Below are 19,528 nucleotides of genomic sequence, written 5' to 3'. Positions count from 1 at the left end.
TATGACGGGAAGACTGAAGATACACTGGTTGACCGGTGACCATAAAGTAAACCATCATTCATAAGAAAACAGCTTTTTACCACTCATCATCTCATCATCACTGCTATCTCTGAACTCACTCATTCAGATCTCTCATTTCCATTCATCCACTCCATTTTCTACCATGGCTGTTGAATTGATTACCGATGCTGCTCTGTCCAAATTCTTTGAGAAGACTTTTGACAATGTATTTTCTCGTTTGGGGGACATATTTCGTGGAGATAAAAGTAAAAAGAAGCAGCTAAGCAACTTGAAGGTGAAGCTCCTAGCCGTTGAGGTTGTGACTGATGACGCAGAACAAAAACAGTTCACAGATCAACGCGTAAGAGAATGGCTTCTTAGTGCCAAAGGTTTCATGTTCGATGTGGAGGATCTCTTGGAGGAAATAAATCATGCACTCTCCAAGAGCCAAGTGGAAGCTGAATCTCATAGTGCTGCTAAAAAGGTGTGGAATTCCCTCAAATCTCCTTTTGTCAGTTTCTTTAAAAATGAAATTGAATCAAGGATGGAAAAACTCATTGAGAACCTAGAATATCTAGAAACACAAAGCCATGTTCTAGGTTTGAAAAGGAATGCTGATGTTGGGGAGGGATCAAGATCGGGAAGTAAATTACGATCAACATATTTGCCAAACGATAGTGTTATCTATGGCAGAGATGATGACAAAGAATTTGTCCTTAACTGGCTCACATCTCACACTCACAACAATCTGTCTATACTTTCTATTGTGGGAATGGGAGGGGTGGGTAAGACCACTCTTGCCCAACATGTATTCAATGATCCAAGGACGGATGAGGCTAAATTTGATGTCAAAGCTTGGGTCTGTGTTTCTGATGAATTTGATGTGTTCAAGGTATCCAAAACTATTCTTGAGCATGTTACTAGATCAACTGATAATAGTGGAGATATCGAGATGGTTCACCAAAGTTTGAAGGAAACATTGACTGGGAAAAAATTTCTTCTTATTTTGGATGATGTTTGGAACGAAGACAAATCTAAATGGGAAGAAGTGCAAAAGCCCCTTCTTTACGGAGCACAAGGAAGTAGGATTGTTGTGACTACCCGTAGTAAGGAAGTTGCTTCTACCATTCGGTCAAAAGAACGCTTTCTAGAGCAATTGCCGGAAGGTCCTAGCTTAGAGTTGTTTGCTAAACATGCATTTCCAGATGATTATGATGCTCAATCAAATCCAGAGTGCAACAAAATTGGCGAGAAGATTGTTAAAAAATGTAAAGGACTGCCTCTTGCCTTGAAAACAATGGGAAGTCTATTATACAACAAATTATCTGTTTCAGAATGGGAATTTGTGTTCCAAAGCGAGATATGGGACCTTCCAGAAGAGCGTTGTAATATTGTTCCCGCCTTAGCATTGAGCTATATCCACCTTCCTTCCCATTTGAAGGTCTGCTTTGCTTACTGTGCCCTATTTCCCAAGGATTATAAGTTTAAAAAGGAACATTTGATTGAGTTATGGATTACTGAAAATTTCCTACAACACGGTAAGAGTCCAGAAGAAACTGGCCAACAATACTTCAATGAACTACTATCAAGGTCCTTCTTTCAACGATCAGGTGATGCGGAAGAAGTATTTGTCATGCATGACCTTCTAAATGATTTGGCAAAATATGTCGCCGGAGACATATATTTCAGGTGTGAACTTAGTCAAACAAATGAGATACAAAAAGCATCTCGGCATTTTTTCTTTGAACCTGGTGACGACGGAGGCTTTCCTGGGTTTGGAACTTTATGTAAAACGCAAAGGTTGCGAACATTTCTGCCAACACCAAATAGTTTTTGGATTTGCAATATGTCGATACATGAATTGTTCACCAAGTTCAAGTTCTTGCGTATCTTATCACTCTCTAATTGTTGTGACATTGAAGAGTTACCTGACTCTGTCGGCAATCTTCAGCATCTCCGTTCGTTAGACCTCTCCGGGACTGATATCAAAAAACTATCTGAAAGTATATGCTCACTTTCCCACTTGCAAATACTGAAGTTGAACTACTGTATGGATTTGGAGGAGTTGCCCTCAAATTTGCATTTAATCACCACTTTGTGTCGTCTTGAATTTACATTCACTAAAGTGAGAAAAGTGCCACCAGGTTTGGAAGAACTAAAGAATCTTAAAGTAATGATGGATATATTTAAAGTTGACCATAGCATGGAGTCGGGTATTCAACGGCTAGGAAAGCTCAACAACCTTCATGAAAGCCTATCAATTCAGGGGCTGCAGGACATTGAGAATCCCCGAGATGCATTAGAAGCAGATTTGAAGAATAAAACACACCTAACGGGGTTGGCGTTGGTATGGGAGAGAACTGGGAACTTTATTGATTCAAAAAGGGAAGAGGACGTAATTGAGAATCTGAAACCTCCTAAAAACTTGAAGGAGTTGTCAATCTTCAACTATGGTGGCAAACAACTTCCAAATTGGTTACTAGAGAATTCACTGTGGAATATGGTGTTATTAAAGTTGGATGGATGTGAATCTTGCCAACGTTTACCTCCGCTTGGTCTTTTGCCATTTCTTAAGAAGCTGGATATTTCAGGGTTTGATGAGATAGTGAGCATTGATGTTGATTTTCATGGGAATAACTCTTCTTCATTTCAATCCCTTGAAAGGTTGAAGTTCTCCAATATGAGGCAATGGGAAAAATGGGAATGCCAAGCTGTGACAGGTGCTTTTCCAAATCTTCTAATGCTTTCTATAAAGGATTGTCCGAAACTGAAAGGACAGCTGCCAGAGCTACCTGCTCCTTTGGGAATGCTAGAAATGATAGATTGCCAACAACTTGAAGGTTTCGCTCCCAGGGTTCTAAAATTAGAACTACATAACTGTGGAAAGGTGCAATTGGATTGGGCTACAATGGAATGGTTTAGAATGGGTGGGCACCACATGAAAGCATTATTCTCTGAAAGGGATGGGTCCCACACTCTTGATGAGTTGGAAATTGTAGAGTCAATCACTGATGACTCTAAAACACCTCTGATGACCTTTCCACTAGATTCCTTCCCAACAGTCACAAAACTTGTTCTCTCTGGTTTTGGCAATCTGCAGATGATTTCACTTGATCAAGCTCATCATCATCTCGATGTTCTAACAATCAGTAAGTGCCCTAAACTAGAATCATTGCCTGGAAGCATGCATATGTTGCTTCCATCTCTTACGAGCTTATGTATAAAAGACTGTCCAAGACTTGAGTCCTTCACTGACGGAGGTTTGCCATCAAATCTGGAGTCTTTAAGAATCGAAGATTGTCCAAGACTTGAGTCGTTACCCGATGGAGGTTTGTTATCAAATCTAAGAGAGATGAGAATCATTAAGTGCTCCAAACTTAAATCATTGCCTGGAAACATGCATATGCTTCTTCCATCTCTAAAACATATATGGATAGAAGACTGTCCAAGACTTGAGTCCTTCACTGACGGAGGTTTGCCATCAAATCTGGAGTCTTTAATAAGAATCGAAGATTGTCCAAGACTTGAGTCGTTACCCGATGGAGGTTTGTTATCAAATCTAAGAGAGATGAGAATCATTAAGTGCTCCAAACTTAAATCATTGCCTGGAAACATGCATATGCTTCTTCCATCTCTAAAACATCTATGGATAGAAGACTGTCCAAGACTTGAGTCCTTCCCTGACGGAGGTTTGCCATCAGGTCTACACGAGATGACACTCAAGAATTGCTCTAGACTTGTTGGCTCATTGAAAGGAGCTTTCAGAGACGGTTCATATTTGGGAGACTTGTCCATTAAGGAACTGGATGCAAAATGTTTTCCTGAAGAAGGTTTGCTTCCAGCCTCTCTTACTGATCTAACCATCAGTGCTTGTCCAAATCTAGAAGAATTAGACTATAAGGGGCTTTCTCAACTCTCATCTCTCCGATCATTGACTCTTGAGTGCTGCCCCAAACTCCAATGCTTACCAAAGGAGGGTCTTCCCCAATCAATTTCATATCTTTTCATAATAGGCTGTCCTTTGCTCGAACAACGTTGCCAGGAAGGAGGGAAAGACCGGAAAAAGATTGCTCACATTCAACATAGCAATTTATACTAACTACTTATTTGGTAGGCCAATTTATTTTTCTTTTAAGTGTATATCATCAACTACTTTTCTTTTTCCTTAGTTGTCCTGAAAAAATCTTTTAACAATTCACTCCTTCCATAAAATACACATTGCATATAAACCTATCGTTATTTGATTTTTCTTCTTCTCAAATCATATAACCTATTCATTTATCATTTATATTTTCTCTCTAGAAGTAACATAACTTATTAATTCTTTTTCAAAATTAAGATTAAATGTTAATACATCTCTTTAGTGGATATGAATCATTTTCCTATTTTTAACATCGTACTTATTAATTCTCAATTAAATTAGAAAATATAAAATGTAATAGCTGTAAAACTCAAGTAAATTTCAAGTGTCTAATATACTTTGTGTTTAATATTATACGGTTTCTTTTAACTTATACTTTAAATTTGTTTTTTAGTCCCTTAACTTATTTTTATCGTAATAATGGATGTGTGTTTTCTCTTTCATATCATAACCTATGCTGTAAATATTTGGCTAAATGTCATTTGGGCGTTTGAATCAGAAGCGGAGAAATGGATCGGTCCAACAAACGTTTGCAACTTCTCAAACAACAACTCCTGAATTTTGAATGGTATAAACGATGATTAAGAGAGAATGAAGATACTCAATTAGCATTGTGAGTTACTTTGATAATAGCGTGCCTCTTGTGATAATTTTTTCTTTCATTAAGTTCTCATATTCTCTGTTATTTCACAGGTCTGAGATTCATCATTTTTGACAGCACTTATCCGTTCAAGAAGTGTGGATGCACCTGTTAGGGAAGAAGAGAAGGGGACAGACTTACTTCACATATATGTTGGGTTACTAAAAATACAATTATTCTTCTTCTATTATTATAAAGACTTAATCTTATATAGTCAGAGCATGTTATGGAACTTAACAAGCAGTAATATGGTGCAAAATTTGAATGTAAGGGTGATAAAATCATTGTATCTCCAAAACTAGAAGGAACCTACATTTTACAAGCACTATAACATATTGGATGATAAAATGTATTCACATTCATGGGAAGTTTGAGGTACTCCCTCTGCTGTATTTTTCCTTCAACTATAAGTAATCTGAGACATCCTGCAACCTCATCTAATTCCCAATTTTCTGGTCTACTCTGTTTCTTTTTTCCATTTTTATTCTCTGATTTTATGTTGACAAGAATTGAGGCTAATATGGTGGCATGCATGATATTGACAGCAGAGGTGAGTCATATTCAGCAATTTTGTGAAATGGAAGCACTTAATAATGTTTGGTGCATGTTACCTCGCTTTGCTGTGAGGTAGTGTTGGTGTGTAGAAGGTAAGACCTCAAATCTGACTTAAGACTATTGTGAATGCACTATAGATAAAAGAAGAGAGAAATTGGTAAATACAATTATAATATTTATAGATTAATTTTATACTTTTTATACATTTATGAATTAAGTAACATATTTTATTCTTTCAAAAACTAAATTTAGTAACCCCTTAACTATTAAATTAATATCCCAAGGGTTTCCCTCTCCACAATCATGGCCTTATTCATTCATTCAATGCACTTGTGAAAGAGCACACACGACCGACAATGTAATACTTGCTGTGTCACAGATTGTATCAGTGAACCATCATTCATAAAATAAAACAGCACTACTCATTTCATCATAATGTCAACCCTGCATTTGGTCTGGCCAGTCAAAATTAACATACAAAAATAACAGTGAAAGAAAAGAATCTTTGAGTTACTGAACTATTTGTTTACTTGATTAAGTTGTTTCACGATGATAGCAGTATACATGCACTCTGTCATCTAAGATATGTAAATTATACCAGAATATATAAAATTCCAAAAAATAAATTACATATAACGTATAATTGTTATAATTGTTACGATCAAACGTTTATCACTAGGTCAAAAACTGTAATAATTAGTTAGGATACAACTCTTTTTAATTAAGAATGTAACCGTCCAAACGACACGATTCGATTGTCACCGGTCCACTTGATCTCGAGACAGTTAATGTCACCTACAAAAATAAAATAATGATAGCCACTCATTTATACTTGGAATACAACTGTTGAAGTTTGTGATGTGGGGAAGACTAAAATTATTAGTTGCTAACCATTGAAGAACAAAATGTTGATCAAATATCTTATTTCTCGTTTCATTGCAGCATTAACCCTGCATTGCACTGCTTATGGTAAAAAATGCTGTCCTTGATGCAAAGGATCTCTTGGAAGATATACAAGTGCTCTTTTCAAAAGAGAAGTGATGCTGAAAATCAACTACTTTTCTCTTTTCGGTGGTTGTCCTAAAAAGACATGCAACAATTCACCCCTTTCATGATGTTTTTTAACATCATAATTATTAACCCTTACTCTTTTATAGACATTTTGGTCTAGGATAAATTATGGAATAACACATATATTTACAATAGACTTAAAATTTCAAGTACTAAATTAAATTAGGAAATATAAAATGAAATAGTTGTGAAGCTTAAGTTTCTAATATACTTAATGTATCTGATTCCTCTGTCATCTAGATTAAGAAATGGATGTTTCCACCAAACTTAGATTAATAGTAAATTTGATAAAGAAAGCACAACAAATTTCGATAAATATGTTTAATTTATTAAGTAACTAAGTCAAAAAGAAACTACATGTTTAGAGTAAATATCAATCCTACAACAGGGACTAAAATTTATTTAAATGGAACTTTAATAATCAGTTTTGTTTTTATCGTAGAATGTCGATATGAAATAATTACTTATTTGGAATAATCCACTACAAAAATAATTATTTTTAGTGAGGGTTATTTTTGCGTTTCTGGGGTTTAAACCCCCACTAATGGCTTTACCAAGGGTTTTCTTTTCCCCTAGAAAAACCAGTGTAGCTAATAGATTACCGGAGGTTTTCAGCAACCCCCGGAAAAACACAACTTACCTGGGGTTTGTAAACTCCACTATTGTCTAGGATTTTCAAAACCTCCACTGTCTGGGATTTTTAAAACCCTCACTATTACCAGGGGTTTTCAAAACCCCCACTATTACTAGGGGTTTAAAACCCCAAACCCCATTGGTGTCTAGTGTTTAAAATCATCAAATCTATGAAATTATTTGTCGTGCGTCATGTTGATATACTTTATAGTTATTATTAAAACCACTTAACCTTTTAAACTTGGTGCTAAGCTAAATCTATTAAACAGTACTACTCCCAAAAATTTGATCCAATATTAGAGCACATTAAATAGTATTATTAAATAATATTACTCCCAAATTAGAGTACAAAGTTGGCTTCCAAATAGTTTAATAACCATAAAAAAAAGTCAGAAACGGACCCACATGATTAATCAGAAGTATTCTTCTCTATAAGAATGAAACTACTATTTTCTATGTAGTTGTTTTTCGTTTGTTGTTCAAACCGGAAACATCTCCTCTAGAGTCTACACCCTTTGATCTCAGAGTAGTAGAGAGTTCTTCATGTTCATGTTCAGATTAAGTCCAATGTCAAGCCCATTACAAGCAAGTGGAGCGTACATTCATAGATCATCAAAGCTTGAAAGCTACATCAGAGAAAACTAGAAAAAATTGTTATAATGTGATTATACAAAGGTTAATCTCTCTAAATTTGAAACATGGTTTTCAGTTTTATTCTATTCATATGCATACCTTGATTTGGAGCTGTTTTCACTCCCTCTTCAAGCATTGTACTTATATCAACCTGCATTACACACATCCATCCATGAAATCAATTACTTTAGCTCATAAAGTTAGATACATTTTCATGATTTTGTCACAGTAACTCATTATTTCGAAGTTGTAATAAAATTTGGTGGACAAAATAGAAATTTAACCAATATTCAGTTTCATGAACAATAATTTAAAAGGTAGAATACCAGATTTATTCTATAGTCATTGCTACCCTTCCTGACATCTATTATCTGCTCAGATGGTAAGTCCTCAGGAGTGGACTTCTCACCTGCATCCTAAAATAATATTTCCAAAACTATAAAGATTACATATTGAAAATCACAAATAAAGAAGATAATTATTATTGTGAAAAGTGCATATGATCCTTAGAGCAATAACTGCATAGGTGAACCAAATTCATATGATGCATTGAACTCTGTCATTTGTGGAATACCTATTTCCTCACCATAAAAATAACATTAGAGAAATCGCACATAGTTTAAGAAAATCGAAATGAGAAATAGCATTACAAAATACCTAAATTACTTGAAACTACATCTGGTGGGGACCAAGATATTGTTGATAAGGATCCATGAAGTTTGGGAGCATATTTCAGAATGTATATTTGGTCTTCCCATTATGATATTTCTTGCTCTATCCTTATTCCCAAATAATCTTTCCATGGGTGACGATTAAATGCATATCAGCTAACAATGAAACAAAAACAAGAAGTTGGAATGAAAAAAGTAGCTTGAGAGAAAAAATAATAAACATACTCTTTGTGGATTGATACCAGACGCAACAACATAATATCAAGTTTACCTATGGGAATTCCAATTCCCTGATTCCAAGGTCATCTAAGCTAAGATAAGCATAAAATAATAATAATATAAAAAAAAATATTAATTACTTGGCCATGAAATTTGATAACCATGTGTTTTGAAATAGTTATCATTTTTTCATATTTTAGTTTATTTCAAATAATTTAACATCTTAAAAGTTAATAATAATGTCTTTTTAACGTTATTCTCATTTTTAAATTCTTTCAACCAATGATAACATTAAATAATTTCTCTGTTATCAATTTCTGGCTTCTACTGGCCTAAATAGGTTCACCAAAACCCTATCAAAGTTAGAAACCAAATGAGAATAAATAAGTAAAGAACACCAATTAAGTGAAATCACCAATCCTCCTCAACAGGGCATTTGATTGGTACTTATAGGGGTGGGCATGGATTGGATATTTAATGATCCAATCCACTTCCATTTTATATCTAAATAATTGAAATAGATTTTTGACCCAAATCCATTTTTTTAGCAAAAGTAGTTTGGATTTTTTTAGAATCCAGATCCAAATATTTGGATCAAGATTTAAATCCAATCCAAATATTTGGATCAAGTTTAAAATCCAGAATCCATTTTTAATAAAAGAAATTTAAATTGAATTTCTTAAAACTTGTGTCATTAAGGCCCAAATGACTCGGATGAGATCAACGATCCAAACAGACCCGACAACCCGGACGATCCAGACGGACCCGACGACCCGAACGGCCCAGACGGGCCCGATGACCCGAACGGGCTCGACAACCCGAACGGGCCCGAAAACACAAACATGCTCGACGACGCGAACGGGCCGGACGACCCGAATGGGCCCAACGACCCAGACGGGCCAGACGACCCGGACGGACAGGTCCAAATAGTCGGGCCCAATCGGGTAGTCGGGCACGTTCGAATCGTGGGGCCCGTCTGGGTCGTCAGGTACGTCAAGGTCATCAGGCCCGTCTGAATCGTCGGGCCCATCCGGGTCGTAGGGCCCGTCCGGGACGTCGAGCCCGTCTAGGTCGTAGGGCTCGTCCGGGTCGTAGGGCCTCGTTCGTGTCATCGTGCCATCCGGGTCGTAAGGCCCGTGTAGGTCGTCAGGCTCATCCGGGTCGCCAGGCTCGTCAGGGTCGTCCAAGTTGTCATGTCCATTTGGATCGTCCGGCCCATTCGGGTCGTCCGGCCCATTCGTGTCGTCGTGCCCATCCGGGTCGTAAGGCCCGTGTAGGTCGTCAGACCCATCTGGGTCGTCGGGCCTGTACGGGTCTTCGGGCCCATCCGGGTCGTCAGGCCCATCCGGGTCGTCAGGCCCATCCGGGTCGTCCGGCCCGTCCGGGTCGTCCGGCCCGTCCGGGTCGCCAGGTCGTCCGGCCCATCCGGGTCTTCTGGCCCGTTCGGGTTGTCAGGCCTGTTCAGGTTTTTGGGCCTGCCTGACTCGTTCGGGTCTTTGGGCTGCCTGACCTGTTTTCGTCATTGGTTCTGCCTAGTCCGTTCGGATTTTCGGGTCCGCGTGACTCATCAGGTCATTGGGCCTGATCGACTCGTTCGGTTTGTCGGGCCCGCCTATCTCGTTCATATCTTTAGGCCCGCCCAACCTCTTATGGTTGTCGGGCCTGTTCGATCCGTATAGGTCGTCGAGCAAGGCTCATCCAAGTCTGAATTTAGCATAGTTCATCTCAACCTTTAGTCTAATCCAACTAAAAATTTAAATTGAAAATTTGGATTGGATTTTTTGGATTATCCATATTTAAAAATCTTGATTTATAAAATGGATATCCAATCCATAAGATATATAAAATGTAAATTAGATTGGAATCCATATCCATTAAATGGATTCTAAATGGATTAGATTTTTAATAAAATAGATTATAAATGGAGTGGATTGGAGCAAAAGTGGATTGGATCAAGAAAATTAAATTTTTTGCCCACCCCTAGTACTTAAATATGTTCTAGAAAATATTTCTTACTTCTGATTACTTCTTCTTACTTGGAGCCAAATCACATAGATTTGTTTAATGAATGAATAAGATCTGATTTGAACCATCACAAGACCTCCAATTAGTGGACAAAAATGGAGAATCAAAAGACAAGTGCATGCACAATTGTAGGTCCTCATAAATAAAGATCAGAGGAAATTTCTTCGCCTTGATCAAAGCCAACTCATTGTCTTGGTAAACTTCTATTTGAATACGTATCTATTACTAAAATGATTAAAATAATGTAACATAGTACAATCAGTAATAGTAATATTTTGCATGCTCCAATAAGATTTCTCCAATTAACAATAATAAATGATAGTAATAATCATAAGTAAACTTTGGTTACAAACCTTACTCTAAATAGATTATAGCAGTAAACTTTGGTTACAAACCTTACTCTAAATAGATTATAGCAGTAAATGTAGAACCTAAAAAATAACACAATAAAATATATTTTTTTAAGAAAACTATCCTTACCGAACCTTCTAACTTTTATACTTTATGGTCTCTCCACCAAGCCTAAAGAAATTTCTGCATACATTTTTTTCTTACAAGGTAGCAAGCATGTGCTACTGTTTTTATCCTGCCTATAGTTTCTGCCATTGTACACAATGATAACCTTTTCATTATATTGGTATTATTGTAAAACAGAACTACAAATAAAACAAAACCAGTAGCATAACAGGTAGAATGTTAGTAACATTAGTAAAAATAGCAAAATAATGGATGCATAAACTACTAAAACTAGATAAAGTCCTAAACTAAAGACAACAAATGAATAACTATTCTAAAAATTCAAAACAGTAACTAAAAATGGAAAATAAAACTGCACTAAACTAATCTAAATCAATGCAGTAGATACAAAACTTATAAAGCCTATATTTTCTCACTTTCAACAACAGCTTCTCAGAAACAAGAAAAAATTTAGTGTCAAGCTTCCTAAAACAGAGTATTTATTCATTGACCAATAGAGTTTAATTATTCATTGACCAATAGAGTTTAACTATTCATCGAAAAAGGATAGTGATGTCGGGAGATGATGAAATTAGGGAAACGAAATTCAAATGAAAATTAAAGGATTAGATGAAATTGAAAGAACGGTGACGAAATTGAAAGCAAGGAAACGAAATTCAAAACATATGTTTATTACCTGATTTCAGGGAGAACGATGAAATCGAAAAATCAACGTCTTCCCTCTCATAGGACACGAGCCACAACTTCTTCGTTTTCCTCCTCTTAGGCACGAAATTGAAATCAGAAAGCAACGCTCTTTACTGATTACGAAATCAACATAGTTTGTTAATGAAATCAGCAGACAAAATTGAAATTGAAAGCAAAAATATGATGAAATGAGCGGTACAAACCTTGAGCAGAGTGAGAGAACTGAAAAAGAGAAAGGTAAAGAGGAACGGGAAAGGGAAAGAGAATAAGTTTAGCCAAATAAAAGTTTTTAAAAAATAAAAAAAAATGATAATAATTTTACTGAAGTTTTGAAAAAAAAAACCCTGAAACTTATTTGGGGTCACTAAAATCTCCACTAATGTATATTTTTACTGGAGCTTATTATAACCCCATCTAAAAAACCCCTATTAGGAACATATATTTTTGTAGTGATCAGTTTTCACAAAATATGACATTCCTACTTATGAAAATTTGTCCGTTCTTAGCATCCAAAAGCATATATCCTTTAGTACTAGTTTTATAATAAAGGAAAACACATTTTCTAGATCTTGGTTCAAGTCTAATCCTATTATTTTCTAAACTTGAAGGAAAACACAAAGAACCGAAAATCTTGAAATTTAGATAGGTATAGGAGGCTTCCTATATAATTCATAAGGAGATTTTCCATTAAGAGTGTGAGAGGGGAGTCTATTTATTAGATGAATAGCATGAGAAGCAGTATAAGATCAATAAATCTTTTGCAAACCAGATTGAAAATGAAGATTACAGGTAACATTAAGGATATGTACTTATGTTTCCTTTTAACAACAACATTGTCTTGTGGAGTCTCAACACAAGCTTTTTTATTTAAGATGCCAAATTTGTCATAGTAAAATAGTTCTCTACCATTTTTAGATGTAAAGGTTTTAATGTTCTTATTGAATTGATTCTTTACATACATAACAAAAGTGAATAACAAAAGATCAGCATCACTTTTTGTTTTCATGAGAATATCCAAGTAAGTCTTTCATTAAGAGATTGTCCCATGCTAAAAGGGCACCTACCAGAGCTACTAGTTCCTTTAAGATGTCTAGAAGTTTTTTGTTGCAATCAACTTGAAGCTTACACTATTAGTGCTCTACAAGTGCAACTAAGAGACTATGGAAAGTTGCAGTTGGACGGGACTACAATAAATTTTTCAATTCAAAGCAGATAACATTCTTTTCTTATTAAAATTTTTATTCCAACATCTCAAAACAAGTTTCATTAACAATTTTCTCTAAAGCAACTAAGTAAGCAATGAATGCAATCAACTAATTATTATTTTTACTTAAAGTGAAATTCAGATTCAGATTTAAATTCATAACAAATAAGATATCTTTAATACTCCGTAACTTTCTTTGTCTTTACCTCGAGTTCATCAGGCTTTTGACTTTAACTTTAGGAAAGTCATCAATATTCGTTGTGTTGGGGTGGAACTAGGATCAGGCAGTAAATTACGATCAACATATTTGCCAAACGAAAGTGTTATGTATGGTAGAGATGATGACAAGGAATTTGTCTTTAACTGGCTCACATCTAACACTGCCAAAAACCTTTCTGTGCTTTCTATTGTGGGAATGCCAGGGCTGGGTAAGACCGCTCTTGCCCAACATGTATTCAATGATCCAAGGATGTCTTTGGCCATGGCAGGGAGCTGGGTATTCAACGGCTAGGAGAGCTCAACAACATTCATGAAGACCTATCAATTGGGGGGCTACAAAATATTGATAATTCCCTGGATGCATTAGAAGCAGATTTGAAGAATAAAACACACATTGTGAAGCTGAAGTTGCAATGGGATTTGAGGAGGAATGGGAACTCTGTTGATTCAAAAAAGGAAGAGGATGTAATTGAGAATTTGCAACCTTCCAAAAACTTGAAGGAGTTGTCAATCTTTGGCTACGGTGGCACACAATTTCCAAATTGGTTGCAAAAGAATTCATTGTTGAATATGGTGTTCTTAAAGTTAAGTGGATGTAAATCTTGCCAACATTTACCTCCGCTTGGTCTTTTGCCGTTTCTCAAGCACTTGCATATTTCACAGTTCGATGAGATAGTAAGTATTGATGCTGATTTTTATGGCAACAGCTCTTCTTCATTTGAATCTCTTGAAACACTGTCGTTCTCCTACATGACACAATGGGAAAAATGGGCATGTAAAGGACTGATAGGTGTTTTTCCTTGTCTAAAACATCTTTCTATAAGTTTTTGTCCCAAGTTGAAAGGACATCTGCCAGAGCAACTTTTTCCTTTAAAAACACTAGAAATTACAGAGTGCCAACAACTTGAGGTTTCCGCTCCCAAGGCTCTAGATTTAAATCTAAAAAACGGTGGAAATGTGTTGTTTGACTGGGCTACAGTGAAAAGGCTCGAATTGGGTGGGGACAACATGGAAGCATCATTTTTGGAAATGGTTGGGCGTATCATACCTGACAATTCTATTAAGCAATTGAGAATTGATTCAAACACTTTTAGTGATTCTCCAAAGAGTGATGATTCTGTCTCCCTGTGGACCTTTCCACTACATTTCTTCCCGACACTCAAGAAGCTTACTCTCGATGGGTTTAGTAATTTACATATGATTTCACATAATCACCCTCACAATCATCTCAAGTGTTTGAAAATCGTTAGGTGCCATAAATTTGAATCATTGCCTGAAACATGCATATGTTGTTTCCATCTCTCGAGAAACTAATCATATGTCAATGTCCAAGACTTGAGTCGTTCCCTGAAGGAAGTTTGGCATCAAATCTGAAGCATCTGTTAATCATAGGGTGCCCTGCATTTGAATCATTACCTGGAAACATGCATATTTTGCTTCCATCTCTCAATTTGCTATTGATAATAGAATGTCCAAGATTTAAGTCATTCCCCGAGGGGTTTTTACCATCAAACCTTGAGCATCTTGAAATCAAAGAGTGCCCTGAATTTGAATCATTTCCTGAAAACATGCATATGTTGTCTCTCAAGTCGCTACGCTTACAAAATTGTCCAAGACTTGTGTCATTCCCTGATGAAGGTTTACCATCAAGTCTGGAGTATCTGGCAATCAGTAATTGCTCTAAATTTGAATCATTGCCAGTAGAAACATACACGTCTGTCAGATCGATACACATAGAAGATTGTCCGAGATTTGTTGTGACACTTTGACTCGTTGGCTCACTGAAAGAAGCTTTCTTAATGATTGAGTATTGAAAAAGTGGAGGCACAATGTTTTCCTAATGTCTGCAGACATTATCAGAACACACCCACTTCATTAGTGTTTATTTTTCTAATTTATTATTTTTATTACATGATTGTGTCACTTGGAACATTGTCATATATGAGAGATTTTAAGTGTCCTCTGGTTTATTACTGCTATGGTAGCCACACAATCCATATTTGGTTTCCATTCTGTATGCTATTATGAACTCTTTTGGATGGTTTGTGTTGATATACATAGTTGGACTTGAAGGTCTTTGTTTAAATGTAGTTTTTCCCTTTTGTTATGTAATAACAGTTAATTTATACATAGTTACAAGACATATAGTTCAACATGGTTGAATTGATTTGCAATTTCTTATTTACCCAATCTATATTGTTTTGGAGCATGATCTCTATTATTTCCTGCAATACCAACAAACTTTTTTCAAGTGATTTAACTTGCTGTAGATGTCACTTATTCAAAATTCCCTCTTTTGGGCATAAAGTCCAAAAATTGAAACATTTTATGTCAAAAAAGTGAACTTTTTCGATATTAGAGTTTCCAAAATGTCTATTTTTGGATAAAAGGGTGACCTCTTGAGGTTCCAATACCACAAGAAAAACTTTACGGATAATCAATATTTTTTCTTGTTTGGTAGAGACTTCAAAATTTTTTGAAGTGTTTGTTTTGTTTGAAAACTACTGTAGACATGAGTGAAAGACAAAAAGAATATTTTTTTTTATAGAAAATTTATTATATAAATTTATATTATTTTAATAAGTTATACTAACTGGTGTTCTTATAACAAGGGTTAAAAATAATTAATATCTATCGAATTTTATAAAAGTTTATATAGTTAATTATGATATCAAATGAATTCTGACTTAATATTTATTAATATAATTTTATTTTATTTATAGGACAAAAATGTCTATAAATATTATACAATCATATTTAATATTTTATTTGATACACAACAATAAAAAGTTAAAAATAATAAAGTAATTATATTTAATTATTGTTAAAAATTAAAATATAATTAAACGTACACAAATTTAAATTAACAAAAAAACTAACCAAAAATAGTGTTGAACATCTAAAAAATTTACAAAAAATAAAATAAAATAAAAATTAAATAATAAAATAATTACGTTTTATTGTTGTTAAAAATTTGGAAGAGATTTTTTTTTTCAAAAATTAAAGGCAGTTTCTTTTTGAACGTTAAAAGTTTTTACATTTCATACTTTCACGAAAGATCGGAAAAAAATTGCTCACATTCAATATATCTATTTATACTAACTACTTATTTGGTAGGCCAATTTATTTTTCTTTTAAGTGTATATCATCAACTACTTTTCTTTTTCCTTAGTTGTCCCGAAAAAATCTTTTAACAATTCACTCCTTCCATAAAATACACATTGCATATAAACCTATCGTTATTTGATTTTTCTTCTTCTCAAATCATATAACCTATTCATTTATCATTTATATTTTCTCTCTAGAAGTAACATAACTTATTAATTCTTTTTCAAAATTAAGATTAAATGTTAATACATCTCTTTAGTGTATATGAATCATTTTCCTATTTTTAACATCGTACTTATTAATTCTCAATTAAATTAGAAAATATAAAATGTAATAGCTGTAAAACTCAAGTAAATTTCAAGTGTCTAATATACTTTGTGTTTAATATTATACGGTTTCTTTTAACTTATACTTTAAATTTGTTTTTTAGTCCTTTAACTTATTTTTATCGTAATAATGGATGTGTGTTTTCTCTTTCATATCATAACCTATGCTGTAAATATTTGGCTAAATGTCATTTGGGCGTTTGAATCAGAAGCGGAGAAATGGATCGGTCCAACAAACGTTTGCAACTTCTCAAACAACAACTCCTGAATTTTGAATGGTATAAACGATGATTAAGAGAGAATGAAGATACTCAATTAGCATTGTGAGTTACTTTGATAATAGCATGCCTCTTGTGATATTTTTTTCTTTCATTAAGTTATCATATTCTCTGTTATTTCACAGCTCTGAGATTGATCATTTTTGACAGCACTTATCCGTTCAAGAAGTGTGGATGCACCTGTTAGGGAAGAAGAGAAGGGGTCAGACTTACTTCACATATATGTTTGGTTACTAAAAATACAATTATTCTTCTTCTATTATTATAAAGACTTAATCTTATATAGTCAGAGCATGTTATGGAACTTAGCAAGCAGTAATAAGGTGCAAAATTTGAATGTAAGGGTGATAAAATCATTGTATCCCCAAAACTAGAAGGAACCTACATTTTACAAGCACTATAATATATTGGATGATAAAATGTATTCACATTCATGGGAAGTATTTGTTTACTTGATTAAGTTGTTTCACCATGATAGCAGTATACATGCACTCTGCCATCTTAAATATCTAAATTATACCAGAATGTATAAAATTCCAAAAAAGAAATTACATAGAGTGTATAATTGTTATAATTCTTACGATCAAACGTTTATCACTAGGTCAAAAGCTATAACCATTAATTAGAGTGTAATTTTTTTAATTAAGAATGTAACCGTCCAAACGACACGATTTGATTATCACCGGTCCACTTGGTTTCCGGACAATTGATGTCACTTACAGCAATAATGATAGTCACTCATTTAGAATTGGAATACAGTTGTTGAAGTTTGTGATGTGGGGAAGACTAAAATTATTAGTTGACTAACCATGGAAGAAGAAAATGTTGATGAAATATCTTATTTCCCGTTTCATTGCAACATTAACCCTGCATTGCACTGCTTATGGTAAAAAATGCTGTCCTTGATGCAGAGGATCTCTTATAGATGATATACAAGTGCTCTCCAAAAGAGAAGTGATGCTGAAAATCAACTACTTTTCTCTTTTAGTTGGTGGTCCTAACACATATATTTACAATAGACTTAAAATTTCAAGTACTAAATTAAATTAGGAAATATAAAATGAAATAGTTGTAAAGCTTAAGTTTCTAATATACTTAGTGTATCTGATTCCTCTGTCATCTAGATTAAGAAATGGATGCTTCAACCAAACTTAGTAGACATTAATAGTAAATTTGATACAGAAAACCCAACAAATTTCGATAAATATGGTTAATTTATTAAGTAACTAAGTTAAAAAAAATATTACATGTTTAGAGTAAATATCAATCCTACAACAGGGACTAAAATTTATTTAAATGGAACTTTAATAATCAGTTTCTTTTTATCGTAAATGTCGATATGAAATAATTACTTATTTGGAATAATCAGTATTCAAAAAATATGACATTCCTACTTATGAAAATTTGTCCGTTCTTAGCATCCAAAAGCATATATCCTTTAGTACTAGTTTTATAATAAAGCAAAACACATTTTCTAGATCTTGGTTTCCTATTATTTTCTAAACTTGAAGGAAAACACAAAGAACAGAAAATCTTGAAATTTAGATAGGTATTGGAGGCTTCCTATATAATATAATTCATAAGAAGTTTTCCATTAAGAGAGTTATAGGGGAGTTTATTTATTAGATGAATAGCATGAGAAGCAGTATAAGATCAATAAATCTTTGGCAAACCAGATTGAAAATGAAGATTACAGGTAACATTAAGGATATGTACTTATGTTTTTCCTTTTAACAACAACATTGTCTTGTGGAGTCTCAACACAAGCTTTTTTATTTAAGATGCCAAATTTATCATAGCAAAATAATTCTCTACCATGTTTAGATGTAAAGGTTTTAATGTTCTTATTGAATTGATTCTTTACATCAATAACAAAAGTGAATAACAAAGATCAGTTTCACTTTTTGTTTTCATGAAAAATATCCAGAGTGTGGCTACTATAGTCATCAACAATGGTAAAGAAATATATATGACCGTGCCGTGAACAGAAGTAATAGCTATAGATCCCCATATTATATCAATATGTATCAAGTCAAAAGCATCCCCATATTATTGAATAGAAAATAGAGAAGAAAAAAAAGTTAATTTTCTCTGATACAAAGTCAGTTCCTATATATAGATAAGAACCAAAAACATAAAGGAAAAAACAAGAAGCTAAACGAGAAGATTAAACTATAGTTAACAAACGTAAAAATAGAAAACGATATGCTAAGCTATATCTTAATACCGTCGGTTATTTGAAATGTTGGAAAGACAATGTGAAATCAGAAAAACTAATTATACGCTTGTTGAATTCAAAGGGTAAATAATGGATGAGTTTGAGATGAGTGGCCTTAGACTTCGCTCTTATTTCTTAGGAATTGAGCTTAAAATGACTCACAATGATGAAACAATCCAAGTATGCAAAGGATCTATTCAAGAGGCTTGATATGTAGAAAACAATCCAGCAAGAACACCAACGGAGATTGGACTTGTTTTACAGAGGAAACAAAAGAAGATAAGACTAATCCTACTTACTAAAGAAAGATGGTTGGATGCATAAAATACTAAAGATCAGATTTGAATTTCAGTGTTGGGCTAATAAGTAGATTCATGCAACAAAATATTGAGATATGTGCAAAGGACAATTGATTATGGAATC

The 19,528-nt window shown here is 34.2% G+C and overlaps 1 protein-coding gene across 4 annotated transcripts in view; it reads left to right on the top strand.

Moving 5' to 3' along the window:
- Positions 1-18: 18 nt before the first annotated feature.
- The window catches only part of LOC114169756 (putative disease resistance RPP13-like protein 1), a 30,749-nt gene continuing 11,239 nt past the window's right edge, over positions 19-19,528 (top strand). For 2 of the 4 annotated variants that reach the window (XM_028055047.1, XM_028055045.1), the window contains exon 1: positions 19-4,110. In XM_028055047.1, coding sequence (XP_027910848.1) covers positions 164-4,099 — 3,936 coding nt within the window. In that variant the 5' untranslated portion in view covers positions 19-163 and the 3' untranslated portion in view covers positions 4,100-4,110. Of the gene's footprint in view, positions 4,111-4,640; positions 4,755-4,834; positions 5,138-19,528 lie in introns of those variants that run through there. The other 2 variants (XM_028055046.1, XM_028055044.1) reach the window with 2 other exon arrangements.

This window comes from Vigna unguiculata, chromosome 11 (genome assembly GCF_004118075.2).
Source record: "Vigna unguiculata cultivar IT97K-499-35 chromosome 11, ASM411807v1, whole genome shotgun sequence".
Classification (NCBI taxonomy): Eukaryota; Viridiplantae; Streptophyta; class Magnoliopsida; order Fabales; family Fabaceae; genus Vigna; species Vigna unguiculata.
The sequence above is the reverse complement of the archived record's forward strand: the minus strand, read 5'-3'. Positions and strand labels throughout refer to the sequence as shown.